The sequence below is a fragment of the Oncorhynchus mykiss genome, chromosome 17, assembly GCF_013265735.2.
Source record: "Oncorhynchus mykiss isolate Arlee chromosome 17, USDA_OmykA_1.1, whole genome shotgun sequence".
NCBI lineage: Eukaryota > Metazoa > Chordata > Actinopteri > Salmoniformes > Salmonidae > Oncorhynchus > Oncorhynchus mykiss.
The window spans coordinates 32514310-32538297 of NC_048581.1; the positions used below are offsets into that span (position 1 = coordinate 32514310).

General features: G+C 45.5%; 1 protein-coding gene across 1 annotated transcript in view; it reads left to right on the forward strand.

Annotated features, from left to right (window-relative positions):
- Positions 1 to 23988, forward strand: part of LOC110493748 (nidogen-1) — a 61465-nt gene that overhangs the window by 15264 nt on the left and 22213 nt on the right. Inside the window, exons 2-8 of the mRNA XM_036949746.1 lie at positions 728 to 1030; positions 1443 to 1675; positions 1970 to 2589; positions 14497 to 14637; positions 14872 to 15123; positions 16786 to 16986; positions 18466 to 18699. Of these exons, the coding sequence (XP_036805641.1) occupies positions 728 to 1030; positions 1443 to 1675; positions 1970 to 2589; positions 14497 to 14637; positions 14872 to 15123; positions 16786 to 16986; positions 18466 to 18699 (1984 nt within the window). The remainder of the gene's footprint in view (positions 1 to 727; positions 1031 to 1442; positions 1676 to 1969; positions 2590 to 14496; positions 14638 to 14871; positions 15124 to 16785; positions 16987 to 18465; positions 18700 to 23988) is intronic.

A 23988-nucleotide genomic window follows, 5' to 3' on the forward strand; every position in this document is an offset into this window, starting at 1 on the left:
AGCAGCAAAGGGGGGACCAACTCAATATTAATGCCTATGATTTTGAAATGAGATGTTCGACAAGCAGGTGTCCACATACTTTTGGTCATGTAGTGTATAAATAAAGCAGTCAGGCCTTGTCCAGGTTGAACTGCTCCTAGATCAGTAGGTGAACCATATCACATTTATAAGGTCTGCTCTAGAATAAACTGATCCTAGATCAGTAGGGGAACCTCAGACATCTTTCACAACAGGGGGAGAAAGATACTCCATGTTCCCTGGGGGGAGGGGAGAAAGCCTTAACTAATGTGAAGGAGGTGTCATGGCATGTTAAGATTTACTGGGCAACTATTTTCACGAGGACCCTGACCGTGCTGGAAAACCAGATATTTACTTAACCGAGTTTGCAGCAGGAGAGGGTTCACTTGAGCATATTTTCATAGCTACAATTGCTTCACATTGTCAAAATTCCTACGATTTCAATTCTAGAAGAAGTCATCATGATAAAATGTACTTTCTGAACCCAACAGCCGGTCATTCCCAGCAGTTTTGGGGTAAAAAGTGACAGGATCTCCGATTGTATCATGGACATTGACAGTTGTGACTTCAACCACATTGTGGTTCAAAAACATCATTATCCAAAAACCTATTTGGCGTTATGAGAAAATCTTGAAGTTGCAGAAAATTCTGCCAAAAAATGATCATTCATGTCTTTGCTGATAACACATTTGTGATATTCCAATCCCAGATCAACACCAATGGCTTTCTGGCAGTAGAAGAACCTAAGGTGGAGTCCGAGTACCTGGGAAAGATGCCTGCCAGCTTCGGAATGATAGCGATTTTCCTCGGAGATCTGGACAACAGCGACGGAGTGGGGAAGGTGTACTACCGGCAGGACAGCAGGCCCTCCGTGCTTCTCCGGACCATTGACCACATCAGCCAGGCATTCCCTCAGGACGATGAGATCAAGCCCACCCACGCCTTAATCATCACATGGGAGAACGTGGCGGCGCACGGCGAGCATGGTCGAGGAGATGGGCTGGACAGAAAGGTAAGGAGAACCCTCATAGATTGGCCTAGATAGGGTCATATTCATTTTATGTCTTTTAAAATATGTCATTGGATATATTGAACTGTTGATAAACTTGTTTTAATGCAACGTTGATATGGATAGCATTTGAAATTATAATTTGACACCATCTTTTCTATCCACCTAATATGAAGTTGCCTAAAACCCATACATTGTACAATGTAGTTGCAGGTACAGTATAGTTAGAGTATTGTTACACATGGCTACATAGTCCTTCCAACTGTGTTTGCAGTTTTTATGGTGGGCTACATAGATTTTTTTTGTTACATATTTAGTTCACTCTCTCAAGCCAAACTCAAAGGTAGTGCACAAAATAAGTAATAGGGTGCTAGGACTCAGTGTCCCACTTCTACCTTTTCTTTCTACCATGTAGAGAAACACGTTCCAGCTGGTGGTGGCGTCCATGGCGTCCGCCTCCTATGCCATCTTGTTCTACCCCAGGGAGGGGCTGCAGTACATCTCCACGCCTGTGGCGGGCCAGAGCGTACCAGTTCAAGCCGGTTTCAGCCAGGGCCTGGTTCAGGCCTGGTTCAGCTGGAGCAGCAGCCAGGGGCCCTACTACCGCATCGCCACCGACGACGAGGCGTCCGTCAGACAGCTCTCCGAGTAAGTTGATTGGTTGGTGTTGGTTGGGTTGGTTGATTGATTGGTTGATTGATTGATTGGATGATTGATTGGATTTCTGTAGTGTGCTTCCAGATGCTCCAAGAACTTTACATAGGCTTAGTAAGTGTTGTTCATAGAAAACTTGGTTAGGTTTCTGTCATTATGTTTTGAACTGGTATTTGCATAGTTACATTGCATTATGGTAATTATGTAATGATTACATATACCCTGACATATGCATAAAGCTTCTTCATAGAGGCAGGTCTCATAATGATGCATTCTGTCTCCCGCTAGGGAGACCAACTCAGGCAGGCGTGGTGTGTGGGTGTACGAGATCGGCACCTCCCCGTTCTTCTCCTCCATCACCCCAGGCCTGGTCACCAACCTGTCCCCGGAGGAGGGCGTGGCAGTTGGGCAGGTGGAGCCGGTGTCAGAGTCTCCACCCAGAAACAATGGAGAACAACAGGAGATTGATTTCCCTCCCTATGAGCACGAGGAGGAAGAGGAGACACCTGAGCCGGAGCTGCCCCCAACTGTCTACCCGGTCCAGTACCAGCCCAGATACCCTGTTGTCCCTGAGTCGCCCCAGCCCAGGTACCCTGAACCGGTCCAGACCAGCTACCCTGAGCCGGTCCAGACCAGCTACCCTGAGCCGGTCCAGACCAGCTACCCTGAGCCGGTCCAGACCAGCTACCCTGAGCCGGTCCAGACCAGCTACCCTGAGCCGGTCCAGAACAGGTACCCTGAGACAGTCCAGACCAGCTACCCTGAGCCGGTCCAGAACAGGTACCCTGAGACAGTCCAGACCAGATACCCTGAGCCGGTCCAGCCTGCCCAGCTGCAGCCACCCCGCTACCAGCCTCAAACCCCACAGGTGGTGGTCGTGGATGAAGATGATGCCCTTGATGTTGATGGTAACCCATGAAAGAAACAACACCAATTGAATCTGTGTCTGAAATAGAAACAGTCAAGACTGCCATGACATAAACATTGGTTTAGTTTAGTTTAGTTTATTAGGATCTCTGTTAGCTACTGCACATGCAGCAGCTACGCTTCCTGGGGTCCACATAAAACATACAAATACATGACAAAGTACCAAACAGGTATAGACAAGAACAACATAAGATATTACATTAAATTTAAAAAAATTAAAGAAATAAGTTATATATAGGAAAGACAAAAATACTATTTACACACTATTCATATTCATACAGTACAGTTAAATTCGATGTTTAGAAAGAGGAGAGGCACTGTGATACATAAAAAAAAAAAATTACAGCTCAGGTTTTGCCTGAGTAACCTCTGGAGGCAGAGCATTCTGAGCGACGCATTAAATCTGTTTTTGGTTTGGGTAACGTGAAGAAACTCTGGTGGGGTATGTATAGTGCATTCGGAAAGTATTCAGACTTTTTGCATATTTTGTTACATTACAGCCTTATTCTAAAATTGATGAAATTGTTTTTTCCCCTCATCAATCTACACATAATACACCATAATGACAAAGCACAAACATGTTTTTAGACATTTTTGCACATTTATTTAAAAGATAAAACTGAAATATCACATTTACATAGGTTTTCAGACCCTTTACTCAGTAGTTTGTTGAAGCACCTTTGGCAGTAATTACAGACTCAAGTCTTCTTGGGTATGACACTACAAGCTTGGCACACCTGTATTTGGGGAGTTTCTCCCATTCTTCTCTGCAGGTCCTCTCAAGCGCTGTCAGGTTGAATGGGGAGCGTCGCTGCACAGCTATTTTCAGGTCTCTCTAGAGATATTCATTCAAAGATGTTCAAAGACTTGTCCCAAAGCCACTTCTCCGTTGTCTTGGCTGTGTGCTTAGGGTCATTGTCCTGTTGGAAGGTGAACCTTCGCCCCAGTCTGAGGTCCTGAGCACTCTGGAGCAAGGTTTTCATCGAGGATCTTTTAGTACTTTGCTCCGTTCATCTTACCTCAGTCCCTGCCGCTGAAAAACATCCCCACAGCATGATGGTGCTACCACCATGCTTCACCATAGGGATGGTGCCAGGTTTCCTTCAGACATTCCTACTTGGCATTCAGGCCAAAGAGTTCAATCTTGGTTTCATCAGACCAGATAATCTTGTTTCTCATGGTCTGAAAGTCCTGTAGGTGCCCTTCGTTAATCTTCAAGAGGGCTGTCATGTGCCTTTTACTGAGGAGTGGCTTCTGTCTGGCAGAGTGACCAGTTTGGCCAGCTCTAGGATGAGTCTTGTTGGTTCCAAACTTCTTCCATTTAAGAATGATGTTCTTGGGGACCTTCAATGCTGGAGATATTTTTTGGTACCCTTCCCCAGATCTGTGCCTCGTCACAATCCTGTCTTGGAGCTCTATTGGAGTGAAAATTCCTTCGATCTCATGGCTTGGTTTTTGCTCTGACATGCAGTGTCAACTATGGTATCTTCTATTCCACTCCTATTCCCCAGGCACTATCATTTGTTGACTTCTGTAACCGTAAAAGCCTTGGTTTCATGCATGTTAACATCAGAAGCCTCCTCCCTAAGTTTGTTTTATTCACTGCTTTAGCACATTCTGCCATCCCTGATGTCCTAGCCGTGTCTGAATCCTAGCATAGGAAGGCCACCAAAAATTCGGACCAATTACCACATTTTCCACCAAGATAGAACTGCCGAAGGTGGTGGAGTTGCAATCTACTGCAGAGATAGCCTGCAGTTCTATCATGCTATTCAGGTCTGTGCCTAAACTGTTTGAGCTTCTACTTTTAAAAATCCACCTTTCCAGAAATAAGTCTCTTACTGCTTGTTATAGACCCCCCTCAGCCCCCAGCGGTGCCCTGGACACCATATATTAATTAATTGCCCCCCATTTATCTTCAGAGTTTGTACTGTTAGGTGACCTAAACTGGGATATGCTTAACACCTCGGCCACCCTACAATCTAAACTAGATGCCCTCATTCTCACACAAATTATCATGGAACCTACCAGGTGCAACCCTAAATCCGTAAACACGGGCACCGTCATAGATATAATCCTGACCAACCTGCCCACTAAATACAGCTCTGCTGTCTTGTACCAGGATCTCAGCGATCACTGCCTCATTGCCTGCGTCCGTAATGGATCTGCGGTCAAACGACCACCCCTCATCGCTGTCAAACGCTCCCTAAAACACTTCAGCGAGCAGGCCTTTCTAATCGACCTGGCCTGGGTATCCTGGAAGGATATTGACCTCATTCCATCAGTATTTTGTAAATGGTTATTCTTTAAAAGTGCTTTCCTCACCATCTTAAATAAGCATGCCCCATTCAAAAAAATGTAGAACTAAGAACAGCCCTTGGTTCACTTCAGACTTGACTGCCCTTGACCAGCACAAAAACATCCTGTGGCGTACTGCATTAGCATTGAATAGCCCCCACGATATTCAACTTTTCAGGCAAGTTAGGAACCAATATACACAAGAAGTTAGGAAAGCAAAGCTAGCTTTTTCAAAGGAAATTTGCATCCTGTAGCACAAACCCCCAAAAGTTCTGGGACACTGTAAAGTCCATGGAGAATAAGAGCACCTCCTCCCAGCTGCCCACTGCACTGAGGCTGGGAAACACTGTCACCACCGATAAATCTACGATAATCGAGAATTTCAATAAGGATTTTTCTATGGCTGGCCATGCTTTACACCCGGCTACCCCTACCCCGGTCAACAGCTCTGCACCCCCCACAGCAACTCCCCCATTTCTCCTTCACCCAACTCCAGATAGCTGATGTTCTGAAAGAGCTGCAAAATCTGGACCCCTTCAAATCAGCTGGGCTAGACAATCTGGACCTTCTCTTTCTAAAATTTTCCGCCGCATTTGTTGCAACCCCTATTACTAGACTGTTCAACCTCTCTTTCGTATTGTCTGAGATCCCTAAAGATTGGAAAGCTGCCGCGGTCATTCCCTTCTTCAAAGTGGGAGACACTCTAGACCCAAACTGTTGCAGACCTATATCTATCCTAGCCTGCCTTTCTAAAGTCTTCAAAAGCCAAGTTAACAAACAGATCACTGACCATTTCGAATCCGACTGTACCTTCTCCGCTATGCATTCTGGTTTCCGAGCTGGTCATGGGTGCACCTCAGCCACACTCAAGGTCCTAAACAATATCATAACTGCCATCGATAAAAGACGATACTGTGCAGCCGTCTTCATCGACCTGGCCAAGGCTTTCCACTCTGTCAGTCACCACATTCTTATCGGCAGACTCAACAGCCTTGGTTTCTCAAATGACTGCCTCGCCTGGTTCACCAACTACTTCTCATATAGAGTTCAGTGTGTCAAATTGGAGGGCCTGTTGTCTGGACCTCTGGCAGTCTCTATGGGGGTGCCACAGGGCTCAATTCTCAGGCCAAGTCTTTTCTCTGTATACATCAATGATGTTGCTCTTGCTGCTGGTGATTCTCTGATCCACCTCTACGCAGACGACACCATTCTGTATACTTCTGGCCCTTCTTTGGACACTGTGTTAACAACCCTCCAGGTGAGCTTCAATGCCATACAACACTCCACTTCCGTGGCCTCCAACTGCTCTTAAATGCAAGTAAAACTAAATACATGCTCTTCAACCGATTGCTGCCTGCACCCGCCCGCCCGTCTGGCATCACTACTCTGGACAGTTCTGACTTAGAATATGTGGACAACTACAAATACCTATGTGTCTGGTTAGACTGTAAAACTCTCATTCCAGACTCACATTAAGCATCTCCAATCCAAAATTAAATCTAGAATTGGCTTCCTATTTCGCAACAAAGCATCCTTCATTCATGCTGCCAAACATACCCTCGTAAATCCTGCTGATCCTTGACTTCAGCGATGTCATGCACAAAATAGCCTCCAACTCTCTATGCAGCAAATTGGATGTAGTTTCGTCACCAGAGCTCAATATACTACCCACCACTGCGACATGTATGCTCTCTCGTTGGCTGGCCCTCGCTTCATATTCATCGCCAAACCCACTGGCTCCAGGTCGTCTATAAGTCTTTGCTAGGTTAAACCCCGCCTTATCTCAGCTCACTGGTCACCATAGCAGCACCCACCCGTATCACGCGCTCCAGCAGGTATATTTCACTATACATCCCCAAAGCCAACTCCTTCTTTGGCCGCCTTTCCTTCCAGTTCTCTGCTGCTAATGACTGCAACGAATTGCAAAAATCACTGAAGCTCTCCCTCACTAACTTTAAGCATCAGCTGTCACAGCAGCTTACCGATCATTGAACCTGTACACAGCCCATCTGTAAATAGCCCACTCAACTACCTCATCCCCATATTGTTATTTATTATTTTGCCTTTGCACCCCAATATCTCTACTTGCAGATTCATCCTCTGCACATATATCACTCCAGTGTTTAATTGCTAAATTGTAATTATTTCGCCACTATGGCCTATTTATTGCCTTCCCTCCGTAATCTTACTACATTTGCACACACTGTGTATAGACCTTTCTATTGTGTTATTTGACTGTACGTTTGTTTATCCGATGTGTAACTCTGTGTTGTTTGTGTTGCACTGCTTTGCTTTATCTTGGCTAGGTCGCAGTTGTAAATGAGAACTTGTTCTCAACTGGCCTACCTGGTTAAATAAAGGTGAAAAAAATATATATATAGACAGTTGTGTGCCTTTCCAAATCCTATCAATCAATTGAATTTACCACAGGTGTACTCCAAGTTTTAGAAACATCTCAAGGATGATCAATGGAAACAGGATGCACCTGAGCTCAATTTCTAGTCTCATAGCAAAGGGTCTGAATGCTTATGTAAATAAGGTATTTGTGTTTTTTTGTTTTTATAAATTTGCACAAATTTCTGAAAACCTGTTTTTGCTTTGTTGTTATGGGGTATTGCGTGTAGATTGATTGGCATATAATCACTTTTAGAATAATGCTGTAACTTAACAAAATATGGAAAAAGTCAAGGGGTCTGAATACTTTCCGAATGTACAGTGCCTTGCGAAAGTTTTCGGCCCCCTTGAACTTTGCGACCTTTTGCCACATTCCAGGCTTCAAACATAAAGATATAAAACTGTTTTTTAACAAATCAAAAACTGAAAAATTGGGCGTGCAAAATTATTCAGCCCCTTTACTTTCAGTGCAGCAAACTCTCTCCAGAAGTTCAGTGAGGATCTCTGAATGATCCAATGTTGACCTAAATGACTAATGATGATAAATACAATCCACCTGTGTGTAATCAAGTCTCCGTATAAATGCACCTGCACTGTGATAGTCTCAGAGGTCCGTTAAAAGCGCAGAGAGCATCATGAAGAACAAGGAACACACCAGGCAGGTCCGAGATACTGTTGTGAAGAAGTTTAAAGCCGGATTTAGATACAAAAAGATTTCCCAAGCTTTAAACATCCCAAGGAGCACTGTGCAAGCGATAATATTGAAATGGAAGGAGTATCAGACCTGTTATGGTGAGTGAATGAGGACCCAAAAGCGAACTAACTTAAACAGAGCTTCTTTAATAACCAAACATAGGTAGGCTCAGATAGACCGGCAGATTCCGACAGGACAGGACAAGGTTACAGCAAACATGACGATAGTCTGGCTCAGGCATGAAACACAAACAAACAAGAATCCGACAAGGACAGGAGCAGAAACAGAGAGAGATATAGGGACCTAATCAGAGGGAAAAAGGGAACAGGTGGGGAACGGGGTGAATGGGTAGTTAGAGGAGACAAGGGACAGCTGGGGGAAAGCGGGGGAGAAAAGGTAACCTAACAACGACCAGCAGAGGGAGACAGGGTGAAGGGAAAGGACAGAGACAAGACACAACATGACAGTACCCCCCCACTCACCGAGCGCCTCCTGGCGCACTCGAGGAGGAAACCTGGCGGCAACGGAGGAAATCCTCGATCAGCGCACGGTCCAGCACGTCCCGAGAGGGAACCCAACTCCTCTCCTCAGGACCGTACCCCTCCCAATCGACAAGGTACTGGTGACCACGGCCCCGAGGACGCATGTCCAAAATCCTGCGGACCCTGTAGATGGGTGCGCCCTCGACAAGGATGGGGGGGGGGGGGGGAAGACGAGCGGGGGCGCGAAGAACGGGCTTAATACAGGAGACATGGAAGACCGGGTGGACGCGACGAAGGTATCGCGGAAGAAGAAGTCGAACTGCGACAGGATTAATGACCCGAGAAATACGGAACGGACCAATGAACCGCGGGGTCAACTTGCGAGAAGCCGTCTTAAGGGGAAGGTTCTGAGTGGAGAGCCAAACTCTCTGACCGCGACAATATCTAGGACTCTTAGTTCTACGCTTATTAGCAGCCCTCACAGTCTGCGCCCTATAACGGCAAAGTGCAGACCTGACCCTCTTCCAGGTGCGCTCGCAACGTTGGACAAAAGCCTGAGCGGAGGGGACGCTGGACTCGGCGAACTGAGATGAGAACAGCGGAGGCTGGTACCCGAGGCTACTCTGAAAAGGAGATAGCCCGGTCGCAGACGAAGGAAGCGAGTTGTGGGCGTATTCTGCCCAGGGGAGCTGTTCTGACCAAGACGCAGGGTTGCGAAAAGAAAGACTGCGTAAGATGCGACCAATAGTCTGATTGGCCCGTTCTGCTTGACCGTTAGACTGGGGGTGAAAGCCGGAAGAGAGACTGACGGAAGCCCCAATCAAACGGCAAAACTCCCTCCAAAATTGAGACGTGAATTGCGGACCTCTGTCCGAAACGACGTCTGACGGAAGGCCATGAATTCTGAAAACGTTCTCGATGATGATTTGTGCCGTCTCTTTAGCAGAAGGAAGCTTAGCAAGGGGAATGAAATGAGCCGCCTTAGAGAACCTATCGACAACCGTAAGAATAACAGTCTTCCCCGCTGACGAAGGCAGTCCGGTGACAAAATCTAAGGCGATGTGAGACCACGGTCGAGAGGGAATAGGAAGCGGCCTGAGACGGCCGGCAGGAGGAGAGTTACCGGACTTAGTCTGCGCGCAGACCGAACAAGCAGCCACGAAACGACGCGTGTCATGCTCCCGGGTGGGCCACCAAAAACGCTGGCGAATGGAAGCAAGCGTACCCCGAACGCCAGGGTGGCCGGCTAACTTGGCAGAGTGAGCCCACTGAAGAACGGCCAGACGAGTAGGAACGGGAACGAAAAGAAGGTTCCTAGGACAAGCGCGCGGCGACGGAGTGTGAGTGAGCGCTTGTTTTACCTGCCTCTCAATTCCCCAGACAGTCAACCCGACAACACGCCCCTCAGGGAGAATCCCCTCGGGGTCAGTGGAGGCTACTGAAGAACTGAAGAGACGAGACAAAGCATCAGGCTTGGTGTTCTTAGAGCCCGGACGATAAGAAATCACGAACTCGAAACGAGCGAAAAACAGCGCCCAACGCGCCTGACGCGCATTAAGTCGTTTGGCAGAACGGATGTACTCAAGGTTCCTATGGTCAGTCCAAACGACAAAAGGAACGGTCGCCCCCTCCAACCACTGTCGCCATTCGCCTAGGGCTAACCGGATGGCGAGCAGTTCGCGGTTACCCACATCATAGTTACGTTCCGACGGCGACAGGCGATGAGAAAAATACGCGCATGGGTGGACCTTGTCGTCAGAGAGGGAGCGCTGAGAAAGAATGGCTCCCACGCCCACCTCTGACGCGTCAACCTCGACAACGAACTGTCTAGAGACGTCAGGTGTAACAAGGATAGGAGCGGATGTAAAACGATTCTTGAGGAGATCAAAAGCTCCCTGGGCGGAAACGGACCACTTAAAGCACGTCTTGACAGAAGTAAGGGCTGTGAGAGGAGCTGCCACCTGACCGAAATTACGGATGAAACGACGATAGAAGTTCGCGAAGCCGAGAAAGCGCTGCAGCTCGACGCGTGACTTAGGGACGGGCCAATCAATGACAGCTTGGACCTTAGCGGGATCCATCTTAATGCCTTCAGCGGAAATAACAGAACCGAGAAATGTGACGGAGGAGGCATGAAAAGTGCACTTCTCAGCCTTCACAAAAAGACAATTCTCTAAAAGGCGCTGGAGGACACGTCGAACGTGCTGAACATGAATCTGGAGTGACGGTGAAAAAATCAGGATATCGTCAAGGTAGACGAAAACAAAGATGTTCAGCATGTCTCTCAGGACATCATTGACTAATGCCTGAAAGACAGCTGGAGCGTTAGCGAGGCCGAAAGGAAGAACCCGGTATTCAAAGTGCCCTAACGGAGTGTTAAACGCCGTCTTCCACTCGTCCCCCTCCCTGATGCGCACGAGATGGTAAGCGTTACGAAGGTCCAACTTAGTGAAAAACCTGGCTCCCTGCAGGATCTCGAAGGCTGAAGACATAAGAGGAAGCGGATAACGATTCTTCACTGTTATGTCATTCAGCCCTCGATAATCTATGCAGGGGCGCAGAGACCCGTCCTTCTTCTTGACAAAAAAAAACCCCGCTCCGGCGGGAGAGGAGGAGGGGACTATGGTACCGGCGTCAAGAGCTACAGACAAATAATCTTCGAGAGCCTTACGTTCGGGAGCCGACAGAGAGTATAGTCTACCCCGGGGGGGGGTGGTTCCCGGAAGGAGATCAATACTACAATCATACGACCGGTGTGGAGGAAGAGAGGTGGCCCTGGACCGACTGAACACCGTGCGCAGATCGTGATATTCCTCCGGCACCCCTGTCAAATCACCAGGCTCCTCCTGTGAAGAAGAGACAGAGGAAACAGGAGGGATAGCAGACATTAAACATTTCACATGACAAGAGACGTTCCAGGAGAGGATAGAATTACTAGACCAATTAATGGAAGGATTATGACAAACTAGCCAGGGATGGCCCAAAACAACAGGTGTAAAAGGTGAACGAAAAATTAAAAAAGAAATGGTTTCACTATGATTACCAGAAACAGTGAGGGTTAAAGGTAGCGTCTCACGCTGAATCCTGGGGAGAGGACTACCATCCAGGGCGAACAAGGCCGTGGGCTCCTTTAACTGTCTGAGAGGAATGTCATGTTCCCGAGCCCAGGTCTCGTCCATAAAACAGCCCTCCGCCCCAGAGTCTATTAAGGCACTGCAGGAAGCAGACGAACCGGTCCAGCGTAGATGGACCGACAAGGTAGTGCAGGATCTTGAAGAAGAGACAGGAGTAGTAGCGCTCACCAGTAGCCCTCCGCTTACTGACGAGCTCTGGCCTTTTACTGGACATGAAGTGACAAAATGACCAGCGGAACCGCAATAGAGACAGAGGCGGTTGGTGATTCTCCGTTCCCTCTCCTTAGTCGAGATGCGGATACCTCCCAGCTGCATGGGCTCAGCACCCGAGCCGGCAGAGGAAGATGGTAGTGATGCGGAGAGGGGGGCGACGGAGAGCGCGAGCTCCTTTCCACGAGCTCGGTGACGAAGATCAAACCGTCGCTCAATGCGAATAGCGAGTTCAATCAAGGAATCCACGCTGGAAGGAACCTCCCGGGAGAGAATCTCATCCTTTACCTCTGCGCGGAGACCCTCCAGAAGACGAGCGAGCAAGGCCGGCTCGTTCCAGCCACTGGAGACAGCAAGAGTGCGAAACTCAATAGAGTAGTCTGTTATGGATCGATTGCCTTGACATAGGGAAGACAGGGCCCTGGAAGCCTCCTCCCCAAAAACAGATCGATCAAAAACCCGTATCATCTCCTCCTTAAAGTCCTGATACTGGTTAGTACACTCAGCCCTTGCCTCCCAGATTGCCGTGCCCCATTCACGAGCCCGTCCAATAAGGAGAGATATGACGTAGGCGACACGAGCAGTGCTCCTGGAGTAAGTGTTGGGCTGGAGAGAAAACACAATATCACACTGGGTGAGGAACGAGCGGCATTCAGTGGGCTCCCCAGAGTAACACGGCGGGTTATTGATTCTGGGCTCCGGAGATTCGAAAGCCCTGGAAGTGGCCGGTGGATCGAGGCGGAGATGGTGAACCTGTTCTGTGAGGTTGGAGACTTGGGTGGCCAGGGTCTCAACGGCATGTCGAGCAGCAGACACTTCCTGCTCGTGTCTGCCTAGCATCGCTCCCTGGATCCCGACGGCTGAGTGGAGAGGATCCGAAGTCGCTGGGTCCATTCTTGGTCGGATTCTTCTGTTATGGTGAGTGAATGAGGACCCAAAAGCGAACTAACTTAAACAGAGCTTCTTTAATAACCAAACATAGGTAGGCTCAGATAGACCGGCAGATTCCGACAGGACAGGACAAGGTTACAGCAAACATGACGATAGTCTGGCTCAGGCATGAAACACAAACAAACAAGAATCCGACAAGGACAGGAGCAGAAACAGAGAGAGATATAGGGACCTAATCAGAGGGAAAAAGGGAACAGGTGGGGAACGGGGTGAATGGGTAGTTAGAGGAGACAAGGGACAGCTGGGGGAAAGCGGGGGAGAAAAGGTAACCTAACAACGACCAGCAGAGGGAGACAGGGTGAAGGGAAAGGACAGAGACAAGACACAACATGACAAGACCACTGCAAATCTACCAAGACCTAGCCGTCCCTCTAAACTTTCAGCTCATACAAGGAGAAGACTGATCAGAGATGCAGCCAAGAGGCCCATGATCACTCTGGATGAACTGCAGAGATCTACAGCTGAGGTGGGAGACTCTGTCCATAGGACAACAATCAGTCGTATATTGCACAAATCTGGCCTTTATGGAAGAGTGGCAAGAAGAAAGCCATTTCTTAAAGATATCCATAAAAAGTGTTGTTTAAAGTTTGCCACAAGCCACCTGGGAGACACACCAAACATGTGGAAGAAGGTACTCTGGTCAGATGAAATGAAACCAGATGAAACCAAAATTGAACTTTTTGGCTACAATGCAAAACGTTATGTTTGGCATAAAAGCAACACAGCTGAACACACCATCCCCACTGTCAAACATGGTGGTGGCAGCATCATGGTTTGGGCCTGCCTTTCTTCAGCAGGGACAGGGAAGATTGATTATTGGTTAAAATTGATGGGAAGATGGATGGAGCCAAATACAGGACCATTCTGGAAGAAAACCTGATGGAGTCTGCAAAAGACCTGAGACTGGGACGGAGATTTGTCCTCCAACAAGACAATGATCCAAAACATAAAGCAAAGTCTACAATGGAATGGTTCAAACATAAACATAATTTTGCACACCCAAACATAATTTTGCACACCCAATTTTTCAGTTTTTGATTTGTTAAAAAAGTTTGAAATATCCAATAAATGTCGTTCCACTTCATGATTGTGTCTCACTTGTTGTTGATTCTTCACAAAAAAATACAGTTTTATATCTTTATGTTTGAAGCCTGAAATGTGGCAAAAGGTCGCAAAGTTCAAGGGGGCCGAATACTTTCGCAAGGCACTGTACGTCTGTTTGAAGTGTATGCAAATAGATTATACAATTGGTTAGGCATTTTCAACACACACTTTTCTTAAAAAGACTAGAAGAGAAGAAGTACGTTTCTCCTCAACCCTCAACCATGATAGACTATCATGCATGTTGTTGATGTTAGTTCTGTGTGTGCGGTTAGGGCAAGGCATGCTGCTTTGTTTTGTGCTCCTTAGTCTTTGGCCATGCTTCTTTGTTTAACCGGCCTACTAAAGTATTTTGTAGCAAACAAGAGCTCCAATGAAATTACAATCTTAGAAAAAAAGGGTTCCAAAATGGTTATTTCACTGTCCCCATAGGAGAAACCTTATTGATTCTAGGTAAAACTATTTTTGGTTCCAGGTAGAACCCTTTTGGGTTCCATGTAGGGTTCTTCAAAGGTTTCTCCTATGGGGACAGCTGGATAACCCTTTTAGGTTCTAGACAGCACCTTTTTTTTTCTTCTAAAATTGTATTTTTTCTAAGAATGTGGTTTGTCTTCTTTTCGGCAGTGTTTGCGTACAGTTCTGAGACATGCGCCAGTAACAGGCAGAAGTGCTCGTCCTTCGCTGACTGTAAGGACTACACCAATGGCTACTGCTGCCACTGTAGGCCTGGTTTCTATGGCAACGGCAAGGATTGTGTGGCTGAAGGTAGGAGTAACCCGATACCCAAAGTGCATACAGTATTTGTGTAATAAGGGTTAGGGCTATCCTGCTACCTTTCGTTAATGAAACATGTGAAATAAAGTTTTAGAATGATTCAAAATTTCATAATGAAATTGAAAACCTGAATGCTTGACACACAGTCCCACATCAGTTACATTTGAACTTATATTAATTAAAATCGAATTAAATTAAGTTAATTTCCTTACATTCCACACCCAGGTAAGCCCCAGCGGATGAACGGCAAAGTGAGCGGCCGGGTGTTTGTGGGCAACTCGCCCTCGCCACTGGAGTTTTACAACAATGACCTGCACTCGTACGTGGTGGCCAACGATGGGCGCGCCTACGTGGCCATCAGCACCATCCCGGCCGGCTTGGGACCCTCCCTGCAGCCCCTCTCTTCCCTGGGAGGGGTCATCGGCTGGGCCTTCGCTCTGGAGCAGCCTGGCTATGAGAACGGCTTCAGCATCATCGGTAAGAGCTGGTTCGCCTATTATCTTGCACATTGTTGTGTCATTAAGAGTTGTTTTAAGGTAAGAGCTGACATTGGGTGAATCACGAAAGTGATTCCTCGCTTCCTTGATTCATAGCGTCTTTCTCAACACTTCCTTGCCCTGGAGAATGTCCATGAGAAGGGAACTCTGATCTTCTGCTTTAATGCAGCAGGTGATTTGAATACATTAGGCTTTTCTAATGTGAATAGGGTCGCATTTGGTTTTGCTTCTCCTTCCATTGTTGCAAAGGCACCTGGGGCTTGGAACTTGGTTTGCTGTGGTCTAATGAGATGTCCTTCAAAGACAGGTGTGAATGACCGCTGTGGGATTGCTGCTTAGGTCAACATTTATTCAAGTTAAGTTTGATTAGTTTGATTTATTTGCTCTCTTTGAATGACAGTTTTTTTTGTATATGTCCAAAATCTGGCTTACATACTATTTACCTAAACTGCATACTGTGTACTAATAGTACTACACACTGTTAAGAATGTGCTGTTTAGTAAAAATCGAATGCAGTAAGCAACAAATATCAGCATACTAGGCTCATCCATACTGAGAATGTGTCATCTAATGAACAATTGCGTTGATTCCCGCCATTCGTTCATTTTGGTACAGCACGTCCCCTCAGGTGAAAATCAGCTATTGTCAAACACACGTTGGTCTCGATAGACGATTCTATTCCTCACTAGTGTGTAGCGAGTTCTACAAGATTAAAAGCCGAAATGAGTATGACGTCCTGGCATTTAAAGCATACAACATTTTGGACATTTCACATACATAAAATGTCTTTGCCTACTGTTTAGAACGCAAGTAAGGGTATTCGGACACTGCCAATCTCCTTGCTCAGGGAAAGTACATGCTCTACTGGCCATTTGAGTGGTATACGTGGAAGTTTAAGTGAATTGTGCCAAGTGATTAGGACTATCTTTCTATGTTTGATACATTCCTCAACAAGTTGAACTCCACTTTAGTCTTCCACTTGGACGTTTAAAAAAAAAATGTAACCTCTATTTAACAAGGCATGTCAGTTAATTAAGAAAAAATTCTTATTTACAATGACGGCCTACCCCGGCCGACGATGGGCCACTTGGGCCTGGATTTGAACCAGGGACTACAGTGACACACGCCTCTTGCACTGAGATGCAGTGCCTTAGACCACTGCACCACTCGGGAGCCCATGATTTGTTGGTAGAACGATGATGGGTAAAATTATTGGGAATTTGTTCTGTGTTCCCGTTTTCGGTGCATTTTCCTGCTTTTCGGGCCTCAAAATGTTGCTCCAGCTCATTGCTTCCAGCTGACTTCACTTCTTTCAAAATGTTCCCCTTTGATGTGTAATGTTGTTGGCTCCAGGGAGAACCAAAAGTCGGGGGATATACTCAAGGGTATGGGTGAGGATGCAGAATTAAGTTGCCCCTAAATGCTGATCTTCAGTACGGCTAGGTTTTGTGTTTCATCACATAATGGTTGAGCTTTTGGGTAAGGCAAGACAATCCTACATTTGTGCTCAGGAGCTGAAGAGAACCTATGAGACTTGGTTATCTCTCACTTTCCTTCTCCCACCACCATCTCTCCTCACGCACACACAAACACCCTTCTACCCCACAACCACCCTCAACTGTCCCCCCCCCCCCTCCCCCAGGTGGCGTGTTCTCCAGGCAGGCCGAGGTGACCTTCTTACCGGGCAACGAGAGGCTGACCATCAAGCAGGAGTTCAAGGGCGTCGACGAGCACGACCACCTGGTGGTGAGCACCGAGCTGGAGGGCCGTCTCCCTGAGGTCCCACACGGCTCCACTGTCCAGATCGACCCATACAAGGAGCTCTACCAGTATGGCAGTAACCGTGAGTCATGACCACACCATTATAACTTGGAATGCAGTCAATTCCATTTCAATTGAGTCAATTCACAAAAATGATTTTGATCTCCTGAATTGAGTAACCCCAATCCTGGAACTCAACACTGTCACAGTTTGTAATACATCTAATCACATAAGAAAGGTCAGCATGAATCCCAATGTTGTTATTAGTCCAATTGCTCTTACATGCGACCAGGTAGTAGTCTATCTTATTCTTTTCATGAGACACATAGTCTTAGAAACACTTTTGGCAGCAATTACAGCTGTGAGTCTTCTTGGGTAAATTCTCTAAGTGCTCTGCACACCTGGATTGCGCAATATGTGCCCATTATTCTTTAAAAAATTCTTCAAGCTCTTTCAAGGTGTCATATTCAAGTCTTGCCATAGATTTTCAAGCAGATTTAAGTCAAAACTGTAACTTGGTAAAGCAACTCCAGTGTAGACTTGTGTTTTAGGTTGTCCTTCTGAAAGGTGAATTCCTCTCCCAGTGTTTGTTGGAAAGCAGAATGAACCAGGTTTTCCTCTAGGATTTTGCCTGTGATTAGCTCCATCCTGTTTCTATTTATCCTGAAAACTTCCCAGTCTTTGCTTCGAGAATACCCATTCCATGATGCAACCACCACAATGCCTGACAATAAGGAGGCAATTACTCAGGGATGTGTTGTGTTGGATTAGCCCCAAACATAAGACTTTCCATTTAGGCCAAAAAGTATATTCCTTTGCGTGCTTTGGACTATTCTGTATATATTCTGCACATTTTTATCCTTAATTTTGGTCATTATTGTGGAGTCACTACAATGTTGTTGCTCCATTCTCAGTTCTCTCCCATCACAGCCATTTAAAATCACCAATGGCCTCATGGTGATAATCACTGAGCAGTTTCCTTCCTGTCCTGCAGCTCAGTTCAGAATAACAACTGTATCTTGGATGTGCCTGGGTGGTTCAATACATCATCCACAGCAATGCTGTGTGTCTGACTTGTTGTTGTTACCAATCTACCAGTGGAAAAGCTCTTTGTGGTTGAAATTCAACACTTGACTGAGGGACCTTACAGATATTGTATATATGGGGGAGAGAGGAAGGGGTAGTCATAAAATATTCATGTCAACCCTTATTATTTCACACAATGTGATTTGTTAAGCGAAATTTGACTCCTGAACTAATTTAGGCTTGGCTGAACAAAAGGGGTGAATTCTTATGCAGCAACTGTATTCATTTTGAGATTTTTTTTTTCTTCACTTTTATTTTTAGTCACTTTGACATTATGGACTATTTTGTCTAGATCAATTACAAAATATCGAAATGAAATCTATTTCAATCAAATCAAAATCCAATCAAAATCCAATCCAACTTCGTAACGCAACAAAATGTGGGACAAAAAAGCCAAGGGGATGAATACTTATGATACCAACTGTAATATGGATGTTCAATGTAGCAACGTTCCACTTCTTCAAATTCTCTTCAGGGATCACCTCCTCCTCCAACCGCGACTACACCGTGAGCCTACTGGACGGCAGCGTCCAGACCAAGACCTACCAGTGGCGTCAGACCATCACCTACCAGAGCTGTCCCAATGACGAGGCGGTCAGGGCCGTGCAGCCTACCCAGCAGCTCAGCGTCGACCAGATCTTCGTCATGTACGACTCGGGTAACCAGCTGATCCGCTACGCTATGAGCAACAAGATCGGCTCCATCCACGGTGAGTAGAACCCCTTGTGTTACAGCTAACTATAATGTTACTCTAACCTTGTGCTTACGCTCTGCTAGTTGTGTTCACATTCTTCTAATGTTCCGCTAATGTTCTGCTAGTTGTGTTAGTCTTCTGTTAATATTCTGCTAATGTTCTGCTTGGGCCCATCCTAATTGAGTATAGCCTGTCATGTAAATACTGATAATCTTCAGCTAACGTTGGGCTTATGTTCTGCTATATTTCTGCTAACTTTCCCACTACATCTGGCTTATCCGCTATGTTTGGCTGGATGTGGCTGTAAGACAAACACCTGATCCTTAAATTTAAATGGTGGTGGAAACCCTGCGTGGATTTGCAACAAGATCATATGATCGATGTTAATAATGACAGGCAAACAGGAGTACCAAGAAGGACAATCAAGGCAAAATAACATTGCTGTGGATGGAATCCCAGTCTCCACACAAGACCTGGACGGAATCTGAGGAGAAAGTGAGAAAAATGATCGCTGAAAAGCTGCAGCTAGATCATAAGAAGATTGAGGTGTCAAGTTCTTCCACACCGACAAAACATTTCTGTATGGACCTCGCTTTGTGCAAGAGGGCATTGTTATGCTGAAACAGGAAAGGGCCTTCCGCAAACTGCTGCCACAAAGTTGGAAGTACAGAATTGTCTCGGTCATTGTATGTGGTAGCATTAATATTTCACTTCACTGGAACTAAGGGGCCTAACCCGAACCATGAAAAACAGCCCCTGACCATTATTTCTCCTCCACCAAAATGTACAGTTGGCACTATCCATTCAGGCAGGTAGCGTTCACCTTCTCCTGACACAGATTTGTCTGTCGGACTGCCAAATGGTGAAGCATGATTCATCACTCCAGATAACGCATTTCCATAGCTCCAGAGTCCAATGGCGGCGAGTTTTACACCACTCTAGCCGATGCCTGGCATTGCGCATGGTGATCTTAGGCTTGTGTGCGGCTGCTCGGCCATGGAAACCCATTTCATGAAACTCCCGATGAACAGTTATTGTTCTGACGTTGCTTCCAGAGGCAGTTTGGAACTTGGTAGTGGGTGTTGCAACCGAGGACAGATGATTTTTAAGCAGTACCCGCTTCAGCACTCGGCGGTCCCATTCTGTGAGCTTGTGTGGCCTGCCACTTCACAACTGAGCCGTTGTTAATCCTAGACGTTTACTCTTCACAATAACAGCACTTACAGTTCACCGGGGCAGCTCTAGCAGGGCAGAAATTTGACAAACTGACTTGTTGGAAAGGTGCCATCCTTTGACGGTGCCACGTTGAAAGTCTGGTTTTGCTGAAATAGCCGAATCAACTAATTTGAAGGGGTGTCCACATACTTTTGTTACATATAGTGTATGTTAGCCATCACTGAGACTCACTTAGATAATTAATTTGACAACACAGCAGTAGCAATACAGGGATATAACATCCCAAAAAAGACAGGAATAAATCCGGGGGAGGTGTCTCTGTATACAGTGCATTCTTAAAGTATTCAGACCCCTTCCCCTTTTTCACGTTTTCTTACATTACAGCATATTCTAAAATAGAATAACGCTGTTATTACCCAATAATACCCAATAATGACAAAGTGAAAACAAGGTTTTTAGAAATGTTTAAATGTATTGAAACACAAAAACAGAAATACCTTACACAATTATTTGCTATTTACAGACCCTTTGCAATGAGACTCAAAATTGAGCTCAGGTGCATTCTGTTTCCATTGATTATCCTTGAGATTGCATATGATTTGTGGAGATGGGAGAACCTTCCAGAAGGACAACCATCTCTGCAGCACTCCACCAATCAGGCCTTTATTTCATAGTGGCCAGATGGAAGCCACTTCTCAGTAAAAGGCGGCAGGGACTGGGCAACTAGTCAGGATCGAGGGAAAGATGAACGGAGCCAAGTACAGAGAGATCCTTGATGAAAACCTGCTCCAAGCATTCAGGGCCTCAGACTGGGGTGAATGTTCACCTTCCAACAGGACAATGACCCTAAGCACACGGCCAAGACAATGCAGGAGTGGCTTCAGGACAAATCTCTGAATGACTTTGAGTGGCCCAGCCAGAGTCCGGACTTAAACCTGATCAAATATCACTGGAGAGACCTGAAAATAACTGCAGTCATCCAACCTGACAGAGCTTGAGGGATCTGCAGAGAAGAATGGGAGAAACTCCCCAAATATATGTGTGCCAAGCTTGTAGCGCCATACCCAAGAAGTCTCAAGGCTGTATTCGCTGAGAAGGGTGCTTCAACAAAGTACTGAGTAAAGGGTCTGAATACTTATGTAAATGTGATATTTTAGATGTTCATTTTTAATACATTTGTACAACAACAAAAAATCTAAATCTATCTTTTTGCTTTGTCATTATGGGGTATTGTGTTTAGACTGATGAGGGATAAAACCAACAAATATTTGCTATAATAAGGATGTAACGTAACAAAATGTGCAAAAAGTCAAGGGGTCTGAATGCACTGTATGTTCAGAGCCAAATTCCAGTGAAGCTCAGAGATCATACCTTGCCAAAGGTTGTTCCAGTGTTGTGGTTTCAGGTTCATCTGCCTCATCTAAAGCCTTCTTTTGTGGTGCTGCTACTGGCCACCAAGTGCTAACATTCATTATCCGGATAATATATGTGCAATGCTTGATAGAACTTTGTTCTATAGGTGCATCCACACCCATTGGATGTAGTGACCACAATATAATAGCTACATCCAGAAAAGCCAAGGTTCCAAAGGCGGGGCCTAAAATAGTGTTTAAGAGATCATACAACAATTTTTGTAGTGATTCCTATGCTGAAGATGTAAAGGAGATTGATTGGTCAAATGTGTGTAGTGGGGAGCATCCACACGCTGTAATACATTTCTGAAATTGCTCCTTCCAGTTATTGATAAACATGCACCTATTTATTAAGAAACAGACTGTTTAGAACTGCTGAGACGCCGTGGATCGATGAGGAAGTGAAAAAGAGTGGAGTGACTAATGAGTCTTGCTGCATACCTGATTGGCAAACCTACTGTAAATTGAGAAATGGTGTGACTAAACAAAAAGAAGAAGAAACTGTATTACGAAACTATGATAAAATATATAAAATATGATGGAAAAAAGCTTTGTAGCGCATTAGATTCAATTATGGGCAGAAAGACTTATTCAACACCGTCTTTTATTGAATCAGATCATTCGTCACGAAACCCTGTGATGTGGCCAATTATTTCAACAACTACTTAATTGGCAAAGTGGGCAAATTCAGGCATTAAAACTCCAAAAACAAACTGTGAGCCATCATATTCAAGCATAAAATACCTAATTATGAAAGAAAAGCAAGGTTCATTTAAACGTCATAAAGTTAGTGTGGAAGAGGTGAAAAAATGGAGAAACCACCTGTTATTGACAACTTGGATGGAAAGCTCCTGGGGATAGTAACGGAATATGTTTGCCGCTCCTATGTCTCATATCTTCGGTATGAGCTTGGAGAAATCAAAAATCTCAGACCTGAAGGGAAGCTAAAGTCATTACGCTACCCATGAATGGTAAAGCGCCCTTTTCTGGTTCTAATAGCAGGTCAACAAGTCTACTGCTGGCTTGAGAAAACGTTCGGAAAGAATTGTGTTTGACCAGATACAATGTTATTACTTCATGAACAAATGAACAACAGACTTTAAGCATGCCCAGAGAGAAGGGCATTCTGCACACACTGCACTAATACAAATGACTGAAAGAAATGGATAATACACAGACGGTGGGAGCTGTACTGTTAGATTGCAGTGCAGCCTTTTGATATTGACCCTAATCTGTTAGCGGAAAAATGTATGTGTTATGGCTTTACACGCATATCATGGATTAAAAGCTATCTATCTAATACAACACAGAGGGATTTCTTCAATGGAAGCCTCTCTAACGTAAAACATGTAAAGTGTGGAATTCCGCAAGCCCCGTTACTGTTTTCTAGCCTCAAACAAAGCCTGCGTGTCTATGTATGATGAGTATTCAACCCTATACACATCAGCGGCCACAGCTAGCGAAATCACTGCAGCTCTGACTCTGGGGGAAGTAGATTAAGGGCCTCATTGCCGAAATCCCGAAGTATCCCTTTAAGCTCTAGACCAAAGATGGACCTGGTTATGAAAAATGTGACTATAGAACAAGTTAAGGAAACTAAACTTCCTGGTGTCACCGTAGACTGTGAATGGTCATGGTCGAGGTATATTGATTCAATTGTTGACAAGACGGGGAGCTGGGGGAAGGAGATGCTCAGCATTCTTAACACCACAACAGGCCGAACAAGTCATACGGGCTGTAGTTGGATCATATCTTGTCTACTTCCTAGTAATATGGTCAGGTGCTGCAAAGAAAGACATAATAAAGCTAAATCTGGCTCAAAACAGAACAGCACGTCTTTCCCTGCAATGTTCCAAGAGATTTAATGTCAACAAAATTCATGTTGGCCTTTCCTGGCTCGAAGTACAGGAGACATTGTCTGCATCGCTTCTCAATTTTGTTAGAAATATTAAGGTGTTAAAAACTCCAAACCGTCTATTCAATCCACTGACACACAGCTCTGACAGACATTCATATGCCACAAGGCATGCAACTAAAGGTATCTTCATAGTCCCTAAAGCCCCAAAAGATGAACGTCAATGATAGCACAGAACTCTCTGCCGTCTCAAATCACTCAATCAAGCAACAGTAGTTAAAACATTTTTTTAAAAATTAAGCAGCACATCACAGCACAACGCCTCTGACCTAAATAGCTGTATCATCTCCCTCCCGAGCACATCTGGCAGTCAAGTTAAAGTTAAGATGTGCCCTTGGCATCAGGTTATCAAGAACTGCTCTGAGAAAGCAATTGTAAACAAAGCCCTAGTACAGTAAGGACTTAGTGGTCTGGTCAGCTTACTGATGTTAGTGAGAAGAGCAAAGTTTACGAAAGTGTATTTTGTTATGTGACTGGTGGATGCTGCTGTGTGTGAGTGTGGTGTGGGGAATGACAATGGAAATTCAAAAACAAGTTCTTGAGAACCCGGAGGAAACTCCATAAGAGAATCGGACGAAACTCTGTATCAAGGGGACTTTATTCATTTTATGAATGAGTCCGAAAGCCACGCACTGTACATTAATTAGCTATCCCTTTACGGGCTGTAACACGGCAAATGTTTGGTTTAGCTCATCTCAATAGACTAGACGGGGGGACAAGGACATATGTGAAGCCCATCTGATGATAATGACGACTGTTCAATTTATTGAACGGAGTGGAGTGATGGATCTCTAAAAAGTC